Genomic DNA, 22,143 nt, shown 5'->3' on the forward strand with positions numbered 1-22,143 from the left:
TTTTTTAGGTATTTTTGGAATGATACAAATATTTGTAGTAAAATAAAAGCTTGTAAATTATTCTCTGTATTGGGTGAAATGTTACACGGTGTGGCTTTAAAAATAGTACTAGTATACCAATATTAGATTCAGCTTCATATGATTTGCATACAACTGCCAGTGTGTGGCACAATCATGTTCAAAGCATGTTTGTGTGATAAGTTTCCATAGAGAGAGTGGGCTGACTCAAAATGAGAAGTAGGGTTTCCTCCGTGACCCAGAGGAATGGAAAATGTCTTTCAAGTTGCTGCACTTGAGCGCTTATGGACAAAAATACATATCATAAACAAAGTAAAGAACATTGATGACTTTGACATAGAATCCACCCTAAGCCTGGGCTAAAATAGAAATATGACAGTTCCATATGATGCCTGTTGTTCTCGAGGCGTGGACCTCTTCAACACTGCACAGGCAAAGCAAACGCCTCCAGGGCAACAGTGGCAGGCAGGGGACTGAGCAAACACAGGGCTTACAGCAAGGTCAACATACGTTATAAACGGGAAAAGCCAATGTCAGTCCCACATACTATACAGTATATCACTGGTTCTCAACCAGGGTACGGGGACTCCGCAGGGAGTGTGGACACTTAGCAGGAGGTGGGTTCAGTCGCCTATTTAGTAAAGACCAACATACGAGTTAAGAGGTATTTATAGTAATGATACTATATATACTATATAATATATTATCAACGCTTTATATCACTATTTGTCATTAACTGATTAGCATGATTTATTGAGATACACAGCCAGTGGTCATGGAGGTTTCATTCCTTGCAGTTATTAAAAGGGATGAAACCTGTAATGATTTTTTTGTTTTACCTAAACATACAAATTGTGTTTCAGGAGATCAATCAATACTTCAATACTCATCATCATCAATACTTAAGACACTGTGAAGGGCAGGGCTCCACTCTGCCATAATGTAAAACTAGTCTGAGCCAACATACGGCCAAAATGTTATACTCCCCTTGATACAGTGTACCTGCCAAATTTAGCACAATGTAAATGTACTATGTAACAATGTGTAATAACTTGTACCTATGGGCTACATACACCATGTATTTGTATTTTGAAGGTACACAATGTAATTAGACCTAAGACCCAAACTCTAACCCTAACCTTATGCCCTAAACCTAAGGGTCTTATGTCTTATTATACATACAACATACAAGTACCTCCAAAGTACTGATACGCAGTGTTCCATTGTGTAAGTACTGCATACTAGTACTAGTAATGTATCAAGGTAGTGTATAATAAAGTGTAACCTATTGATTTTAAGAATTTCTTTGATCAACACAATTATTACAAAACAAATACAAGATATAATTTTGAAATTTTGTTTGCAAACATAATAAAGCTAAGAGAAAATGAATAGGCCATGGTCGGTAATGTAGAGACATATTCCACAACAAAAGCACCTGTAGTAATCGTTTATGTTTTCCAGGAGCTGTTGCTGCTATAACTCTCTGAAGAAGATTTAATTTTTAAACACAGACCCTGTTTCACTGTGCCACTTTCAAAGAGCTATCTGCCCCCAAACCCTCCACACGCCGCTGTGATCTTCTGTTGTTTTGTTCATATTTTCTTCTTCAATGCAATAAACACATTATTTTTTCCACTCCACACTGTACTGAGGTATTTTCTTGTTTCAAAACCTGCAGCACCGATGCATTTGTGTGTGGGAGGGCAAAAAGCATGATTGGAAATAAGCTGCTGAAGTTGTGAAAAAGGTGTGGTTTTTCAGTTCATGTCTTTAAAAAACATTCACCCACACAAAAGCAAATTTACAATGATTATCAAAACAATACTCGCACGGTGGAAATTATACTAAAACAAACGTATACGTGTTTTTCTAAGATATTTTTTTTATATCTTGAAACCATCTCGGGACCCTCAGCTCTGCACTCTTTGTTAAACCACTGAACTACTGTAATACTATTTTATCTAAAGATATCCTAAACACTTGAAATTGTAAGCTTATTATTGAGGCCTCACATTTTGTTTGTTCTTCAGAAAAGCTCTTGTATTTGAAAGCCTGAACATTTTTACTGCCTAAAGTGCTGTGCTGATAGTGCCATGTCGCTAGTAGCCGTGCTGCTCAGTAACCACCAATGCTCCTTTCCCCACTGTTGCCAGAAGAGGGGGACATGTTGCCAGAAGAGGGGTCAGGCACCGTTTAGCCTTCTCTCCTAATACCTGTCTCCATGTTTCCTTGGTTAGTTAAAATGATGTGACGAGTATGTGCAGGTATTGCAATTATAGTTCAGTTGGTTCGAACAGTGCATGGTAATGAACACACATAACTTTTACATGGATGTGTGTTCATTACCAGGAACTGTTCGCAGACACGCACAATCATCACAGACAGCTGAAAAGTGTGCAAGATCCAAAAAACAGAAAAAAAAACAAAGGTAAAAAGATCCGCACAGCTTGTATTATCCTCCCAATCAATCTTTTATTGTTGCGTCGGGCGTCAGATCAGACCTTTCATCAGACATGAGCACACATTAGACCTTACACTGGAAGCAAGGTCGTTTTTTTTCTTCTTCAAGTTTAAGAGATTGGTGAATGCTCTGAGTCGCAGTCACATACTGTATACCAAATAGCCGATGCACATTTTTAGAGTAGCACTAATATCTACTAATATTTACTTTAGAAACATAATTGGTAATGCTAAGGTGTACTCATTAAGTATTAATAAGGTATTAATAAGCATTAATAAGCAAGCTTGTAAAGTATTAGCACACTGCTTATTATACTTTTATCTGTTAACACTTATAGACCGTTAATAATATGCTTATTCATAGCCAACCCTTAACCTAACCCTGACCTTAACCCTGACCCTAACCCTAAAATGATTACTAATACTTATTAATACTTAATAAGCAGACCTTAAATCTAAAGCGATACCACATAATTGAATTTTTTTTTGGGGGCCATTTCTTAGAGAATATCATAGTTAGTGGTTGTACGCAGCCATTTATGGTCAAACTGAGTTTACTCTTTTTAAATCATTATGAAAACAGAAACTACCAAAATGGCCCTGATCAAAAGTTTACATACCCCAGTTCTTAATACTGTATTGCCCCATTTAACATGAATGACAGCTTGGATTCTTTTGTAGTAGCCTCTTTATTTCCTCGGATGAAGAATGGAGCTGTCCATTCTTCTTGGCAAAGAATATACAGTTTGAGCACAACTGTATATTCTTAAGATGACTTGTAATATGCCTCACCCCATGACTGTAACCTTAAGTCAACCCAATTACATGCTGTAAATTGCTTGAATATGTTCACGAGACCTGAGCGTGTCCAATGTCACTGTGGAATTTCCACACATTCTGCGGACACACTTAAACTAATTACACAGTGAATAGTCTTTTTTAATGTCCGATGGCTTAACTCACCAGACCACATGGAGTAAAGTTTCCAATTCACTTCATTTTCAGTGCGTTCATTAGCCTATATTTTTTACATCACAAGATTGAATTAAATTGAATACTCTAACAGCCAAAATGTGGTCGAGTATTTCATCACTGCTGGATGCAATAAAGCATAACCTACATACGAGTCTGGAGGTCCCTACACGTTGACAATGGTTACTTTGAAATGTGTTTTATGTGAGAAGTGCCCTTTTTTTTATCTGTGCTTCCTCTGGAGTTTCTATAGTGTGTAGTTGAGTACTTTCGTCACCACAGAGAGGTGCCTGACTGATGTGGTGGTATAGTATGTACTGAGCTACACAGTGAGGGGCTGATGCACCTGCTGTCTGTGTGTGTGGTGTTATCAGCAGCTCCATCGACTCTAAACCAACATCGCAGGTGTCTTCTGAGCGCCAAGTCTCTGTCAAGGAGCACTAAAGGGTTCTGCTTTAGGATTTTATGGTCGACAGATACACAGACACACGGAGCTGGCTAAGATACTATTTCTATGTAGGGTCCCACTGAGGCAACATACTGCTTTGACCTTCATGATGGTAAATAAAACCACTATGTACTGCCATGCTCATTTTGAATTTACTGTTTTGTGTATGGATTTATTTATTTCTATGGTAGCAGTTGAGTACAGCTACTGGAAAAAAAAAGAAGAAAAAATCTACCTCTGTTTAAATTTGGGGGCACATAATTAAAAACACGCCTTAGGTTTGAGCTGGGGTCATTCCTTTTCCTCGTCCCTTTGTCGCCCTCTTGAGGACCAGCTGACTATAACATAGCGCACTATTTCCTCTTTGTTTTGGGCACAGCAGTTTCCCCAAAATGCATTTCAATAAACCAGAGCTTCAATCTGTCATGTAATGTAAAGAATTAGTCTTTGTTCCTATTCTTTCTTTAAAAAACAAAACACTGATGACATTTACTAGCCAGGATATCTCTCTCTATCTTTCGTTGGCAAATAGCCTACGATGAAAGTTCAGCTCACGAGCGCAATAAAACATCTGTTACGGGAAGGCGGGAGAATCACTGAACTCACGTGCGCTGCAGACAGAAGTTTCCAGAACAGGGGAGGATGCGTGGGAGGCAGGGGAGGGGTTTCCTCTCAGATGGCATCCCCAAAACTATAGGACTTCCCCTGCGCGCACATGCACGCACGTGGTTTGTGTTGTCATGCTGTCATATGATACAAGCAGCAAGATTTTTGGCTACAGTGTTGAGTGAACATCGTGTCTTGCACACTCTTCTTACAGCAGTCATTCCCAAACTTTTTTCTGTCTTAAACCCCTGAGATCTACACCACGTACCCCCTACCCCAAGAGTCATGCAGATTTACTCAGAAGGGATCAATAAAATCACTTTTGATTAGTGCTAAGACAATGTGTGTGTTCAAAATAAAGCTATTCAAATTCAAACATTTGACTGTAAAGTCCTTTTTAATCTGAAATAATTCCACTTACCCCCTGTCTCACATGGCCTGAACATTTTAACTTTTGCATGTTTCAAGTGGTTGGAGTCCTCAGTGTTTTGCAGACGGTGTGTAATAGATTATACTGTTAATAATTCACAATCAGGTGATGTCATGTGTTGCGGCTGTAAACTTGTTTTGAATGTTGTAGAGCAGGGGTCCACAACTAAATCAGCTTGAGGTCCACCAATTTTTCTTTTGTAACTTTCGACATATGTCCAGGGTCCGTACATGTGCAGTCATTGCTTTTGAAAATGCTAAAATATGAGCACAGGTTGTATATTCCCAAAGCTGAACTGATTAATGAATCTAAAATGTTGCCATCTTGTTTCAAAGTTATTCGAATTGTTTAGATAATTATCAATTCAGTCTTAGAAATTAAGTATGTTGAGAGAATGAAAAGGCTTTGGGGTCCGGACTAAAGCCTCTAGAGATCTGGATCTGAACCCAGGTCTAGTTGGGGACCCCTGTTGTAGGGCAATAAAAACGGGAGTACTTTATTTAGTTACATAGACTTTTTTTGTTGCTTTTTGACTTGCTATTCCACATGATTGAGTCATGTTCCGAATGAAATGAATACATTTGTGTATGTTTTCCCTAAGTGCACCGTGCAACTTCAGTAAAACATTATTTATTTTCTTCTGTGTGTTGCCCACTTGAAGCACAGATTTGACTTAAAACTCTGAAAAAAGGGCATGAACAAAATTTAATCCAAAAAACAAAATAAAAATGGTACAAATGCTTATTGGTAATTTCAATATACAAAATCTGTGCAATGAATCCACCTTTGCATAAATCAGTCTGAGGTAATTAAAAACAAAACAGAACAATAACAATAATAAAATAAAATTACAATATACTTACATAATGATACAGGCAGTCTTTTGTACCTGAGGATTTTTGCATATTAAGTGACTAAATACGTTTTGTAAATTCATTATTGAAAATAAATACAAATACAAACTTATAAAGATAAAATATTGAATTGGGCATGTAATAATACACCTACACCTACATAATATGTAGGTATAGAAATTGAGCACACTGTATTGCATGAAGTATAAAATACGGAAAAAACAAAACAGAACAAAACATGAATTGGCAGCATAAGTTTTGTTTTTTTGTCATTTAGTCCCATGATTGTCTTGTTGTCAAAGTCTTGGCATTAATACTTGCAGACCAGTCTGCTGTATTAAGCTGCTTTTCCACGTGGATTTCTGCAGCGTTCTGCAGCATTAGACAACAGAACTGGACTTGGACCCACGCCACCTCTTGGCTACTATTGCGGCTGTTAATATTCCAGCAGAGACCATATAGGAGGCCCCACAGAGGTGAAAGGTCGAGATGTACGCACCGGTTGTATCGACAAGGAGACCTGCAGAAGGACAAGAACATTATGTAACGCTCCAGTCGGATAGCCACACACTGCTGTAATCGCTGTCATACCTCCTATGGGTGGGCTGACCAGGTAGGGTATTGCGTGGAGAAAATAGACCACACCCAAAGCAGGCGTCAAAGAAGATTGCCCCACCACATCCGATACCACCACGGGGATGAGCGCCACGTAAGCCCCATCGAAATACCCATAGAGTACAACGCACACAGCCAGGACAGGGAAGGACTGCAGGAAGGGCAGGAACATACAGCACAGCCCCTCCACCAGGATGGCGGCCATATAGTTCATCAGGCGGTATTTCCTCAAGCACCTGAAAAATATGAATACGTTTTTTTGTATTGGAAGTGGATTTAAACTAACTGTTAAACTCTGCTATAGAATAGAATAAACTTCAAGAAAGAAAGGCATCTGAATACTTGGCACTTGGGAGAGAAAACTCTAACGTTGGTGTTTACAAACCACTTCACTTCAGCCAAATGTCTCCCCCTCCTTTCTTTATAGAGCACATTTTATATGGCACACATGGCCAATATATGCTAAAGTGTAAGACCAGAACTACATTTGAAAACCTCAGTATTGTCTGTTATGTAATCCACCTCCCTTTTGGATAATGACTGAGGTACTGTGGCTTCACATGTGACCCATTGTGCATGTAATATGATGCAATATGAAGTATAATGGCGTAGTATATCATGTAACACCGCACACTGTGAGTAAGCAGAACATAGTTCAAAATACTGCATGTTTTATGTATTTTTTATGCATTTGGATTTGAGCCTAGTACATTGCTGACCAAAAGCACTTTGTGATATGGCAAAGTAACTAATTAGAACAACTTGTTCCAGTTACATCACACTTACTCACTTCTCACAAACTATTGTTTACTAATTTAAGAAAATTGGTTACCTTTCATAAACTCTGCAAACCCATTGCACTTTAAAAGATATTACACTTCCAATGTAGTGACTTCAGTAAGTTTTCAAAACACCACAACTATGACTGAGTACAATGGAAACGATCTGGAGTTGTTATTGGTCTGAATTCTCACACCACTGAAATTTGTTTTTCCTTTTTTTCCCCACACATGTTTTGTTATATTTCTGTTATTTATTCTAATATATTGTAGGATACTCAGTGTAGACGTTATATATATATTATAATAATTAAAGAATTCATATAAATAATGAATAGAAGCCTAAACATTTGAAGACACATTTCTGCACCACTTACGGCTTGTCTGTGATCCACCCAAAGGTGATGTTGCCCAAGATGCTGCTGATTCCAAATATGGACATGAGGAAGGCTGCGCTCTGATGCTCCACACCCACACTGAGCGCGTACGGCACCAGGTACACCAGGGGAGCGCTGCAGCCGAAAGCCATGAACAGCACTGACACCAAAAAGATCAGGAAGTCTGGATGCCACAGGAAACTCAGCTCCTCCTTAGACTCCAGGCACAGACGGGACGCACAGGTTTGCAGCTTCGCCCTGTGGGTAAGTTTAGCATCCTGAGCTAAAAACGGCTGGTCTTCCTTATCGGAGACCTTATTCTTCTGATTCATACGGTCCACAATGTTATTTTCCATGGCCTTGTTATTGTTTGAGTTGTTTCGATCAAGCTGAGCCAGATCCTCTTTGGTGAGATCTGAACACATCACTTCGTTGTTTTGTGAATCTCTTCCTGGTGTCACAAAGTCCTTCGAGGCAGCGATGTTGGTTTCCCATTTCCTTTGGTAAATATAACAAACATTTGACGCGTTAATGTAAATACATGACTGTCAATTCCCTGGTACTTTCCTCTCAGATTAGTTCTAGTCATGACTATAACTAACGCTACACAATTTAACCCCAACAGATTAAGACCAGAGGAAAGAAAAAAGACAGAAACACAGACAAGACAAATAATTCTGTTTTGGTCTACCTAACTCAAAAGGAATTTGGCAGCAGATTGGGTCTTTTTAAACCCAAGCCATCATCTTACTGTCTGCAGTGTAATGTATAGGGTGCCCCAATGAACGCCCAGAGTACACCAACACACAGTACTTGCCTGTCATCTGGCTTAGATTTTGGTTTGATGGGCCTCAAGAGGGCCCCACAAACACACAGATTGGCCACAAATCCCCCAAGGACCAGCAGGGCCCCTCTCCACGAGTACAGCTCAATTAGCAGCTGAACAGCAGGGGCCAGAATGAACGTCCCGATGCCACTCCCTGCACAAGATGAAATATATCAAGGAACTACAATATCATGACAAACGTACAAGCAACACAGACGCGAAACCACTGTGACTGTAATTACCTGACAGGCCGATTCCATACGCTAATGCTTTTCTTTCATGAAAGTAGTTTCCCACCATCGCCACTGTTGGTGTGTAGCTCAGTGCGAAACCAAGCCCTGGTTAATAAAAAACAAAAAAGCCATTAGTTACATGTTCTATTTTACCCCTCTCTGTTAATTTTACATGAAAAGTTAGATTACAACCCACACAAGTCGGTGGAAAGTGACTAGTTTAAACATATTTTGTGTTTGAACTCTGTCTAAATATTTCTGGGCAGTGCTTCTCAACTGGTGGGTCTTTTTTATTTTTGATGGTCAGCCCTATGATCTGTGCTCGAATCAATGTTGCAAATAATCTAGCATCGTGAAGCAAAATATCTTTATTTTAGGTTGAAATTCATATTTTTTTTTACCTGTAACAATGCCCATGGAAACATACAGAAACGCCAGGCTGTTGGCGAATGAGCTGATGACCATCCCGGTGAAGGACAGCAGGCCTCCCACCATCACTATGGAGCGGCACGAGAAGTGGTTCCCCAGAAATCCCCCCAGAGGAGCTGGAGAGACAAAGGCACATGGCTACAGTGCTGAAAGAACTGACGGTGTCTGCTGTTCGAACAGGCCTTACCGCAAAACATTGTGATCCCATCAATCGTACTGTGGATCCAGGCTGTCGAGGAATAATCCCTTTGAAAATGCTGCTGGAACTCCACAAAGAATATGGACACACATCTGCAAATGAAAACAGGAATGATTAATATTACGTTTATAGAGTGAGGATACATTTTGGTGCCCTGTTTCCATGTTATTACCCAGGAAATCCTTGCCCTATATTCCTGGTAGTTCACTCTTCATATTAAATACCATGTTATTACACTATGTTTTCACGCTATTTCTATCTTATTTACCATGATATTACTGCAATATATAGATTAGTGCTATTGGTGAATTCTCATGTGGATGCCTTTTGAGCCTGAGAGGCGCCGTGTGGCAGGCAGTGGCGAAAAATAGTGACTGTAATTGTTCAATGGTGGAACAAAGCTTTCGGAAACGCTGCTTGCCAGTCGCTTTAGAGGGCGTGAGATTTATGGACGTAATGAAAAAGGAAATGTAGTTGGAGTGAGGAATCTATACCTGGTGACGGCGCGAGTGCAGATGTTTGCCAAGAAACATCCAGCCACGATCATCCATCCCCAGCCTCCTTCTCTGGCCTTAGCCCCTCTGGCGTCCTCAGCCATGGCTCCAGTCGCTTTCTTACACTCGTGCAGTCTGTGCAAACTCTTCCTCTGAGTGTTCGGGCTGTTTTTAACCAGGGTTAGCAGGTTTGAGTCAGGACTAGATCAAATCCAGAGGTTTTTGTGATGTCCGCATGTTCTTCCGCTGACCTATTCTTCAACCCCTGCAGAAAACAACAAAACAAAGCAAAATGATAACAGTTAAATGACATCTCCTGGACATTGATATTATTGCTTTCCTGAAAGGGCAGTTTGAAAAATGTATCTGACCAAAAGCGAAGATTAAAATTATGCCTGATGGGCCAGTTCCCAGAAAGCTGCAGAACAAACGTTTAGAAACAATGTGTTTGACATGAAAGCACTTCAGGGCACAGTAACATACGGGTGAGTTACATCATCGAAGTAGAAACTCTACAACAATGATGGCGGTAGAATTTATGAAAGTTGTTCTTTTCTCTGGCATAAGATGAACAGCATTACTGTAATAAAGCTTTTGGTGTGGAGGGTAAAAACTGTGGTTAATATACCCATAAAATATAAATTCAAACAGAGAAAACAATATGCCAAAACGATACACACACAAACAAGAAAGAAAGAAAGAAAGAAAGAAAAGACATGACCCACAGTGACCCACTTAATTTTAAAGTGACCCACTTAATTTTTTTACCTTGCCCACGTGCAAATGATATTGACAGCCTTAAACCTTCCTCTCACATCAGTTAGCTATAGACAAAAATCCACAAACCTTCAAAGTGACTCTTTAGAAATCCCCAGTCATTCTATTCACTCGGCTTTCTATGACTCTATGACCAGACGGGAGCATATACTCTGTATAAGTTGTTTTCCCTGGGGAAGTGAAACCCAATCTCTAACCTCTTTACCCATCTTGACTCAGCGCAAGTGTCCCGTAACAAGTTAATTAAGGACTTGGTGGCAGAGTGTGATGATGTATAGGTGTTTTCTTTTCTGGACATTTTTATTTCTGTTAATGTTGTTTACTCTCTCCTTGACAGTAACGTGAGGCTTTTAGGTCAGCCATGTAACGTGCCTTAACATGTAAAGGGACATTCAACACGAGTGGGATCAGAAGTGAGTAGAGGGGGGGGGGGTCATCCCCACGTGGCGGTCGGCTTGAAGAGAGTCCAAATACTGTCGAGGAGGGTGTCAGAGCAGGAGCTGCCTGGAAACACGTTAAAAAGTCTTGCAACACCTCATCCCCAAACCCCCATGTGAACCTGGTCCTAAAAGTACATTTATTGTATGTTCATTGTAAAAAGTGTTTCTTCCAACGGCGTTTTGCTTGCATTTCACCCGCTTAGACTAAAGTCATTACTAAGACCCACTCAGGTGAGAGGTGGTACTTGCAGTAACAGAATTTGAAGTCTCATTGTAGTAGTTGGTTTTTTAATACCTATTTAAAAAGTAAGAAAGAATCACCGTCAGCTGTCTCCCTTTGCAAATTCTTTCTAATCCAAAGAACAACTTTCAGATAACTTAAAGCAACCCAGTGGTAAATTTTACATAGGCTGCTAAAAAATACATGCTTTATCCCTAATGAGCCACCCTCGCTCAAATGTCCAAAGGTCACACTGTCCGGTTTCATCACCTGTGGCACTGTAGGTTCAACTGGACAAACAAGCTGTACCTCTGTGCTTGCATATTGATCTGAAGGAGTTTATCAGCTGAGCTTGTTCTGCAAAGTAAATGTCCTGTCATCACAACATCTCTTCTGATGCATCAAAAAACTGTCACTCAGAGTAAAGAAACAAAACGTTTTGTAGCAACAGATCTGAGCAAACAGACGCTATGGATGTTCTACACGCTAAGGGGAAAAATGTGACTTTCAAACTTGTGAGCACAAAGGTTTAACAGGTTGAAGGGAAACATGAGACACAAATATGTTTGCTCAGACACAATGAAAAGTTCAGATTTTAGGCCTACCTCATCAGCTGCCATTTATCCAGCTCCTTGTTTTGTCTGCTTCAGCGCCTCATGCCAGTGAAGAGTGAGGAGAGAAGCAGAGAAGCAGAGACCAGCCCTGCCTGAGCTCTGGGAAGCCGTCTGAAGACACTGTAAAGCCACTGTAAAGCCACTGTAAAGCCAGTGAGGCAGCGGCTCCTGGAGAGGAAACCAGGGAGGGGGAGGGTGTCCAGGGGAGGGCAGTGAAAAAAAACATTTGCATACAGGTCTGAACATGTGCACGTCTTAACTGGATGAATTATCAGAGGGCAGGGCCTAGAAAGTAGCAGCTAGTCAAAGATTGGACAGTAAGTCATTTTCTCTCACTCGTCGCTTTGCAATTGTGTTCGCCAGTGAGCACGTGGACCTCGACAAGACCTGCTTTAAAGGGACTATACGGGGTTTAAAATATGTTGCAAAATTATGTTTTTTCCTCCCCCTACATGTTCCAAACAATGTCCTAATGTGTAGAAAGAGCCCAGACATATTCACCACAACTGCCTCTAAAATCCTGCACTGTCACTCAAAAAGGTGTCACTTCGGGTCCGAATCGCCGTCATGCACGAGCTTAATATAGAAGGTGCGGTTACACGTATGGCCTGAGGTGGCAGTAGTGAGTATAAAATGGCTAACTTGCATCTAGCCCCTTTAAATGTATACACATCATGCACTTAAAAGAAAATTTAGTCTGTCCTGAACTTTGATGTATTTTGATGGAATGGAATGATTAGTCAAATAAAATCACTACTATTAGTAATTTTACATTTCTGAAGGAGGGAGGCGGGTAAGGGAGAGCATGATGATCAAATCTATATTAGTCAAGCCCTGACTGCAGCAGTTTAATGGGACATGTTATCTAAATGTTGCAGTGATGACAAGTACAGTAAGATAGTTTAACAACAAAATGAAATGTGAAATGTACAGAATGGAACTCAAAGTACTTCTGAAGATAAGCATTCATGTTCACCAGGGAATTTTAGAGGAGCATTTGACACCTATCTGGAAACAATTATGAACCTGAATTTTTAGGTTCTGTTCCCCAATGGCATCCTGTCTGATCTGTGCCCTCTGACCCCATACAGCTGTTGCCCAGAGGTTTGTTATGTTGGACACCAGACATTGCATTGTTGGTGTGGCCCTTTTCTGAGTTCATTGTTTTACTCATTGATAGGTATAAGTGTGTAAATGTACAACCATGGTTTACATTGTTGATCATTTGAAGCCGTTCATCTCCGCCACTTTTATACATCAGAGACTATAGAAGACGTAAAGGGTTCTAGTATAGAGAATTTCATTTTACATTGAGACTATTGTGCCATGGACTCAATTTATTATGTATCAATGTATCAGTTTTCCAGACAACAATCAGAGTGACCTCTTCACAAGTGGGACAAGTTGAGATTTGTTTGTGTAGATTTGCAAGAAAAGTTATAGATCATAAAACAATTAAATTTTCTGTTTTGTCCATAAACGCCCACACATATTCATACTCCGAATGTCACAGTGACTGTTGTCACCCTGACAACAGTGGTTTCACAGGCGAAAGAAGTTCATTTATCTTATGAATTTAATCAAAATTTAAAGACGATCTTGAATTTACATGTGTCATCCTAATTCACACAGGTAAAACTCGGGAAATTAGAATATCGTTAAAAAGTGCATTCATTTCTGTTATTCAACATTAACTGTGAAATTGATAGACTCATTACAAGCAAAGTGAGATATGTGTGGCCTTTATTTGTTTTATTATTATTATTCTGGCATCTTAAGCATCTTCACCCAAATTATAAATCTTACAAAATTTGAATATTTTGAAAATGGACTGAAAGCCATAATCATCAAAATGATAACAAAGGCTTGACATGTCACTTTGCATGAGTCTATATCGCACTACTTTCACATTTCAAGCTGAATTACAGAAATAAATGAAATAATGAAATAAACTTTTGAACGATATTCTAGTTTTCCCGAGTTTCACCTGTTCATTATGCTAAGCTTGTATGAAAACAGATAGAAAAACGTATTAAGTTTGGGATTTATTCCTTTTTAGAAAAGAAAATATCTTCACATCAGAACATAGTACATTGCACAAAGCAGTCTTTTCATTAGTTGTTTTAACCCTCTTTTTAAACTTTAGACTTCAGCTGCAGCGGCACTGAGCTTCACCGTCAGCGCTCATTCCCCTGAACACCCCACAGCCCATTGAGACTCCCATTAGCCTTAAACAAGTGACAATACAGAAGTGTTGACGCTGTCAAAGAGAACAGTATCTTATCTCCACATGCTTCAAGCGGCGACTGCTTTGGAATTTCAGAGTGTTTGGGAAACCTGGCACTCAGACTGTTAACAACTCCATCATCTGACAGAAAGCTGGTGTTGGATATAACATAAATATTATTTACAAAATCTCTGTACAATCAAATACATTTAGAAGCACGGTTCGGTCCTGCCAGGGTTGCAATGACATGTTTACACAACAGGAAATTGGACCATATTAGGTATCATGATGTTGGTTGAAAAAAACAACAACACAGAACTATCTTTCTTTAGGGCCACCAGTGTGATCTGGAGCTCCAACACAGTTGTAAATACAGTGAGATGCATAGATTGAAGGACTAATTCTGGTTCCTAAACAGGTCAAACTTTCTGTATTGGCAGGACAGAAAATGCAAGAGGAGTCAAGATTTAAACAGCATATTTCCAGGGTTGAATAAAAACATAAAAAAATTACCAACAACCATCAATATAAACACCAGAAAGGGTGTGATTTGTCGCCTGTTGCAATGTTTTATCAATGGAGGGGTTACTGCATAGCCTTCATGTGGATACTTGGGTGATTACTTAGCCATTCTTTTCAGTACTGCAACAATCTCTACTGACATGGTCCCTTAGTAGTAAAATACTCTGGGCTATATTTCAGGCTCAGTTACAACATATACTGTAGTGTAGAGTCATTATACAAATGTTGGCTGATGTTGAGATAAAATGAACACTGAAGTTATCTCTAAAGCAAAAAAAAAAAAAAGAAGAAAACAATGTGAATTGTTTCACATGTGTGACAATAAAGTACCGTAACTGGAAACTGTTGAATGCAGTACAAACATTCAATGGGATCCAAAAACAATTGTAAGGGGATCACATGTTAATGCCTCAGGACTGGATAATATACATATGTTTTTATAGAAGCTTAATTCCAGTTTGTACAGGTGAATTTCATTAGCCACATTGATACCATTATATTGTTAAATGTAATAAAATGTATAAAATGTATAAAAACGTGAAGGAACACGTGCATTACGTCAAAGTAAAGGCCAATGTGGGGGTAATGGGAATCAGAAGCTGAGGTGGCACCTGCTCAAGGCTATGGTTTGAAAAGCAAACATGAAAACAGACAAGGCAAGAACAGAATGGGACAAAAAGCACTACATATGCCATGCATCATTATTACAGCACAGGTAAAACATCAAACCAGTAATTAGATGCTATATTAGTTGACCCGTCATTTACATATTCAAAATTCTTTCATTGCGTGAGCAGTGCATTAAGCCCCCTTTCGTTATGCTACTATCATCAGCATCTACTCACTGAAATCACAAAAGCATGCAGTTTTCTTGAGGTCCTTTGGACTTTGTAAAAACAAAATGCATTATTTCCTACATTTAAACTCGAGCGTTCATTATTCACTTTCTAAAATAATGAACAATTATCCAATGTATATAAAACGCTCTTCCCACAAGGCTGAGGAGCAAAAAATCTCAAGTCAAGGGTTGATCAGGCGTTAGAACCATACCATAAGTGAAGTTCAATCAAAAAAGATAATGCACGATAAAACAAAAGGCATTATACAGTACAGTGCTGTATGTTGACACGGACAGAAAAACAAAAGGGGGCTACTGTTAAAACTTCAAACTGTTTCAGTATAACACAACTAACATTGCAATCAAGTCAAGCCTCATATAGATGTCATAGTGCTTTGGAAAAATAAATTATTAAACACGCAGCTATGAGGCATGGATTTGTCTACAAAGAGTGAAAAGGAAAATAATTACATTAATGCCTATGAATCCCTTTTTCACTTAAGCCTGTGATCTGAATTGTAATGGCCTACTGGAAATTTGCATATGCCTTCAGGAATTGGTTCCCTCCAGGCCAGGCATCTTGGTCCTTTCCCTCAATAAAACATGCACTCAACACTCTTCAAGGCAGCAGCGTGGCACTGTAGTTTAGGTCACTTGGGCTGTTTGTCATTGGGCAAAAAGAGTGACAGCGAATGCAAGAAGTAGAGCTGTAGTGCAACCAGTTGGAAATCAATGCCTTGGTCCCAACAATGCAAAGCTCAGCGTGGTTAAAAGGTTGTTGCCAGACTTGGACAGTACTGATGATATCGATGCAGGCAGCAAAAAATAAAGACAAAAAAAATCAGTATCAGTACAATAAAAATGGTTTGTTTGATTTGAACGAGGCAAGCTGAATGAATCTTTTAGAAATTGGCTTCAGTGCGTTTGTAGCATTGTGGCAATTATTAGTGCAACAATTACAGCTACTGGCACTTCATTTGACCGTGACTGTAAGCCCAAGTGTGTGTAAACTGTAGACTACGAGTCAGATAAAAACTGGATTCCTGCACAACTGTTTCACAACAGCGTTAACAACTTAATGCTACAGTAGCTCTTCACACAGACAAGCAAAATACAAACCACTCTGTGCCTCCCACAGGTTACAGGAATCACTAAAGCTGATTATATTAGAGCATAAATTAATCTTACAATAAAATCTCTATTATGAGGAGACTCTGCTTGGGGATTCAGGGAGAAGAATATTAGACGTTATCCTTATTTACAGACGATAAATTAATAAAATGGCTTTTCCCAGTTTCTACAGTCCCCTCCCCTTCAGAGTTCCTTTAATGGCCTCAGCGAGACCGTTCAGCAGCATGAGAAACACAGACAGTTGTTGACATCACAGTAGAGTGGAGCGGGACAGCGCTGTCACAGGTCCTCAGACGTTTTGAGCAGCTCCATCAGAGCCCCCACTGCTCCAAAATACCCCTGAGAAAAGTAAGGCAAACACAAATTCATTGAAGAACTTAAAGATCTGCTTTAATTTACTGAGAACATGTTTTTGTGTTGCTCACCTCATGTTCAAGAAAGAGGGCTTTAAGCTGCCCTTTGGACCAGAAGTCCATGGCATATGCTAGCAGTTTGGTGGATACAGTGTTGATACGAAGAAAGTTCCCCACAAATACCACACGTTCAATTTTCTGCAGGAAAAAAGCAAATACAATAAACATATGACAAACAACATTTGATTTCTCCATATAAATTACTTTTGTAATTATCACCGATGACAGCCACTTGGCTTTTCGGATTTTTTTAGATTTTATATTCTGTTGTAATTTTTATTATTCCTATTTCTATTCTTTAAAAGTGTGTATTATTCATACGATCCCTCATTTTCACCATCACTTGTTTGACCATTATCCTGTTCTTTGCTTGCACATTTTCCTGACTATTTGCACCCCTGAGTGTCTTTGAGAGCTGACTGACAAGTTATTTCTCCATTTTTGAGATCAATAAAGCTTTATCTTATCTTATTATATTGTTGTTTTTAATTTTCCAGCCACAAGGTGGAGTGAGAGAGTAATATCCTGCAGAACTCTGTCTTCTGTTTTCCATTTGACTGTCACTTAGATTTAATGCATAACTAGGTTCCCAACTAAAATATGATTACAGTTAGGTCAGACTATGATATTTGGTTAAAAATTTATGAAAAATGTCATAGAAGACACAGAGGTTATCTTCACACTGTACGCACTATTGTGCAATGTGCACGGGGCCAAAGTTTTAAGTAAAGACGTCATTATGTGAAAGTGGACTCCAGTTCATGTATACTTTTCATTCCAATGGCAGACAATATATAAATATAAATATATATACAAATATATAACAACAAGCTATTGAACAGACAGGGAAACGTGATGAGTGTCTGTGTGCTGTGATAGCCCTGTACAATGCTGCTTGATTGCTATGTCACAAGGCAACACTGTAAAGAAGCCCACAGAGCACAGAACGTCTCACAGCTGATTGACATGAACTAGAATAATCCCAAAACCTGTTTTTTGACATCATGTGCGTCACAGACATGCAGTTACCTCATTGACAGCGCACATGCGAGCTATGGATCCAATGTTATTAGTGATGGTGACAAGAGTGGCTCTGGCCAGGTCCTCTTTGCTGATGCTGTCCCGCTTCTCTTTGCACATCATGTGGCCAAAACTAGGAAACAAATAAACGGATAAACAAAAAAAAAACATTAGGATGGAAAGACAAAATCTGTAATGGCAAAACAATGACAGCAAAACAACTGGTGACTGGTGATCATGTCACGATAACCTACGGGAGGGGCAGTAAACATGTTTTTTGCCTGAGCGTGTTTATATAAATATCACATCATAACTAGCGGATGATGCAAACACTTCACCTTATTCTTTATAGACCAACCTTTGAACTCAAAACAACACTAGACTGCTATCATAACCACTCTGATTAGAAAGCGTGTTGTTTTGATTGCATAAATAGTGTTATCTTACAGACAACTTTTTAACATGTTCAGACCTGGATGCCACGGCTGAGCCCTGCAGCCCGAAGCGCCCGTAGTCTCCTCCATAAATATCTTTGACCAGCTTGTCGACGTTAGTGGAATCACCCTTGCTGGCCATTTCCAGTGCTTCTTCAAATGTTTCACAGCCAGTGAGCAAGCAGCAGAGTCCTAGAAACGTGCCTCCTCCCAGACTGCACAAGCAAACAATTAACAATTAGACCAGATAAAAGTCAGTCTCAAGCACAAGTGATAAAACAATCGCGCCACCATTTATAGAACAAATATTTAAATGACAGATACACCGCCACCATCAAAAATGACAGAATAGGCTTGCCTTTATTTTTACTGTCAGCTACATTGTCAAGTTGGAAAATACCAAGCACACACTTCAAAAAAGGCAAAAGGCTGTCACCATCTTTAGTCAAATGTACACAAGTTACATTGAAGGGCTCCTTTCAATGAGCATCAACCATAAACATTAAATAATTGCGCAATAGTTGTTGTACTTTAAGCATGAAATGAAAAAAATAAGTATTTTGCTTAGCTTTTAGCATAATTAACAACTGCACAGCCTAAATACAGTGTTGCGTAAATCGCATAACTCATTTAACCTGAATTACTATGACTTAAATCTATGTTGATGATGTTGCGGACCTTGTACCAGTCACCCGTTTGTAGTTGTCCTGAGAGTGCACTGCCAGGATGGACACTCCAGACCCGATGTTGACCAGCAGCATGGGGAAGGGATTGTCCAAAGTGCAGGGCCTCTTCACACAGTTCTGAGTATCCGAGGGGTTCTGGAAGTAGTAGCCCTCGGGGTGCCCGTTAAAGCCCACTCGGTCCACAAACAGCAGGCCACGGATCAGGCAGTCCAGTTCGTCTAACTTGAGCAACTCCAGGTCAGCCATCTACAGGACAGACAGGAGGGCACAGAGAGACGGAGGTTCAGAATTGGGTCAAAGGGGGCCTATTTACAGCACATTTCTGCTTTTCTACAATTGGGATCAAATGTCAGTTCTTTGAAAGACAATGCAGACACATTGAAGAACAGTTTTTTTCCCTACTGCCATACGGACACTAAACAAATGCCTATAGTAACTGTACCTGTATCTGTTGTCTGTAATGTTGCATTAATCTGTATGTATGTGACTGACACAGTAGAGATGTGAGCCATATTAACCCATTATGAGTAAAAGAACAAAATAAAATACAGTCAATGGTAAAACTGAATATGTGGATATATAATACTATGCAGGTACAGGTCAGATAAACATATTTTAGATTGTTTTGATTTCATTTACTTTAATTTTCTAAAATAGTTTTGAAAAATAAATGTAAGATATTTGACTTTTTTTAAGAGGGGGTATTATGCTTTTTTCAATCACATAGCACCAGTCTATATCACACTACAATGATGACGAAACCTTCTGTTGGTCGGTAAATGCAGTAAATTAAAATAACTGCCTTGTATAAAATTACTCTCTCAAAATGCTGTAGCGAATGTCTTGAAATAGGCCTCTGTCTCTTTAAGAACCTCTGATCCTTTCCGACACGCCCCCTCCACACGCTGTCTGTGGCATCAGTGTGGAGGGGGTTCTGCTGAGGAGCAGTGGTTGGTTACTCGGCTGGTGACGAAAGGTCGGAGGCGTCTCCAGGAGGTGGGCCGTTCCTAGGAGGACTCAGGCAAACCTATCCCTAAAATGGCTGCCATCAGAGTTTTTACAGATTACTCAAAAATACGTGAATGTGCCAAGGCAACACTTCAGGCATGTTTTTAATGAGGGAATGACATAATAACATGATGTAAAGCTTGAAAAAGTCGATTTTGCATAATACCCCCCCTTTAAGATATTCAGCTGTTCTTTCTAAACTATGACCAGTAGTTGGGGATTTTTTTTTTTTTTTTTTTTTTTTTTTTTACAAAAGTGTGATTTATTTATTAGATTATTAATAACTGCTTTAATCAGCCTCACACAGTGCTAAAAATGTTCTTGTAATTATAAAATAATCCACAGTTTATTGGCAATTAGATCACTTTTTGTGTTTCATACTTTCCAAATCCAGTCAGAGTGCATCCCAGCGGCGTCCCGGCCTTTTTTATGATTGTTAGCTGCACTCCTGCTCTCAGCTCTAGCTCTGTCTCTGTTCATGAGCTGCCGCCTCACACCACAGAAACACTGTTTAAAACAGGACCATGAGCTTCACAGCCTTTGGACCCCGGTTTGCAGTTTGCTTCACTCATGCACTGTGTGTTACAACAGAGGCAGCAGTTCTACCTTTCATCAGCAGAGTGATGAAAAAGTATTCATAAGGTTACTGTTGCTCGAAAGACTTGGTTTGGAGTACATACACCTTATGCATCACTAAGCTCTGCAAATAGACTTTAAACTCACAGTTCTAAAATCATCCTCAAACTTGTAGGCCCCACCACCAGTGGCGCAGAGTGTGGTGTGCAGGCTGGAGAAGTTCTTATCGCGGCCCATCTGGATGAAGCGGGGCATGGCCTGTGTTGGGAAACGGATGAAATGCAAGTTCCCTGTTCGTCCGCACATTGTCAGGTTTCTCAGCTCTAAGTGGACATCCCGCACCCCTGTTTTACCTTCATAAACAAACAAAAAAAGAGCATATTAAAGCTATGTCATGAGTTTAATGCAACATGTGTAAAAAGTGTGTGTTTGGACGAACCATAGGCCACGTTTGAGGTGAGGTAGCGGCGGATGGACTTGAGGTTCTCCACTTCCTCCTGCTCTTCCTCTGCCGTGATATCGACCGGCTCAAAGTACACCAGCTTCACCAAGGTGCCACCGATGTCCATGCCAAACCAGGGGAAGGCTGAAGATAGATAGAGGAGACATGTTTGCTCTGTAAGTAGTGGTTGCAGCAGCAAATCGGGTGAAATCGGATTGAAAGTTAAATTTGATCAAATATTGGATTTGGCAAAGTTGGACGCAATTTAAAACGTATAATGACGAAGGAACTAGTTGCCATAGTAACACAAACCCCACCCATGACATTTTTTGTCCTTTGTCCTGTTTTATGTTTATTTTGTCCTTTGTTTCTCTTAGTATATAGTTGTTCTGATAAGCTTACAAGTGTACAACTGGTTTATTATGTAGCAATTCCCAGCAGGGCAAGCGAAAGACAAATTTACCTTATAAAAGACAATAAAAGTTCAACCTTATCCCCGTGTTTTTTATGTTCTGTCTCTTCTTTATCTTTGTCAGCTTGAGGTGTTCGGCCGTGTCTGGCTTATCTTCCCCATAATTCTGGTTACTTGCAAGTAATGCTTTTGCTCCTCGACAACTTGAAAAAGACTAGAAGGTTTTCCAAATAAGAGTGCTCATATTCTCTATACAACATACAGATTTAAATTAACTACTCCTATCCTAAGACACTATAGAAATGCAACTGAAACGCAACAGACGACATGCCTGAGAACAACGGATTTTTATGTAAAGCTATTTGGAAGGTAAATAATTTGGGCGTCGAAACGCTTAAAAAAAATCACAATGAGGACGTTGTGCTGATGAAATGTGGCTGCTGCTGTGACAGTGGAAAGCCTGCGTTGACCTGACAATGCCTTGAATTCAGACGCGTAATAAAATACATTGCAAGGCTGCAAACACAGATAAGTTAGAAACATCATCCCTGTGTGCTTGGGACTTTTCTAGTGCAGTGATTGAAGAACATAATGATCAGATGTTCTATTTCACAACCGATTTGTGCAGCGCAATGGTTCT

The 22,143-nt window shown here is 39.7% G+C and overlaps 2 protein-coding genes across 2 annotated transcripts; both read right to left on the minus strand.

Annotated features, from left to right (window-relative positions):
- Positions 1–6,052: 6,052 nt before the first annotated feature.
- Positions 6,053–11,915, minus strand: LOC306965942 (monocarboxylate transporter 12-B-like). Its single transcript, XM_079560551.1, has 9 exons — positions 11,786–11,915; positions 9,744–10,008; positions 9,238–9,341; positions 9,023–9,166; positions 8,631–8,726; positions 8,371–8,542; positions 7,563–8,060; positions 6,383–6,642; positions 6,053–6,311 (listed from the first exon to the last, which is right to left on the minus strand). Exons 2-9 carry the CDS (start codon positions 9,845–9,847, stop codon positions 6,172–6,174), a joined length of 1,518 nt encoding a protein of 505 aa, XP_079416677.1. The 5' UTR covers positions 9,848–10,008; positions 11,786–11,915; the 3' UTR covers positions 6,053–6,171.
- A 1,920-nt stretch (positions 11,916–13,835) lies between these two features.
- Positions 13,836–21,236, minus strand: pank1a (pantothenate kinase 1a). Its single transcript, XM_079559649.1, has 7 exons — positions 21,089–21,236; positions 20,797–21,002; positions 19,058–19,311; positions 18,418–18,594; positions 17,955–18,078; positions 16,938–17,063; positions 13,836–16,851 (listed from the first exon to the last, which is right to left on the minus strand). Exons 1-7 carry the CDS (start codon positions 21,216–21,218, stop codon positions 16,792–16,794), a joined length of 1,077 nt encoding a protein of 358 aa, XP_079415775.1. The 5' UTR covers positions 21,219–21,236; the 3' UTR covers positions 13,836–16,791.
- Positions 21,237–22,143: the final 907 nt, after the last annotated feature.

This window comes from Gobius niger (genome assembly GCF_951799975.1).
Source record: "Gobius niger genome assembly, chromosome: 7".
NCBI lineage: Eukaryota > Metazoa > Chordata > Actinopteri > Gobiiformes > Gobiidae > Gobius > Gobius niger.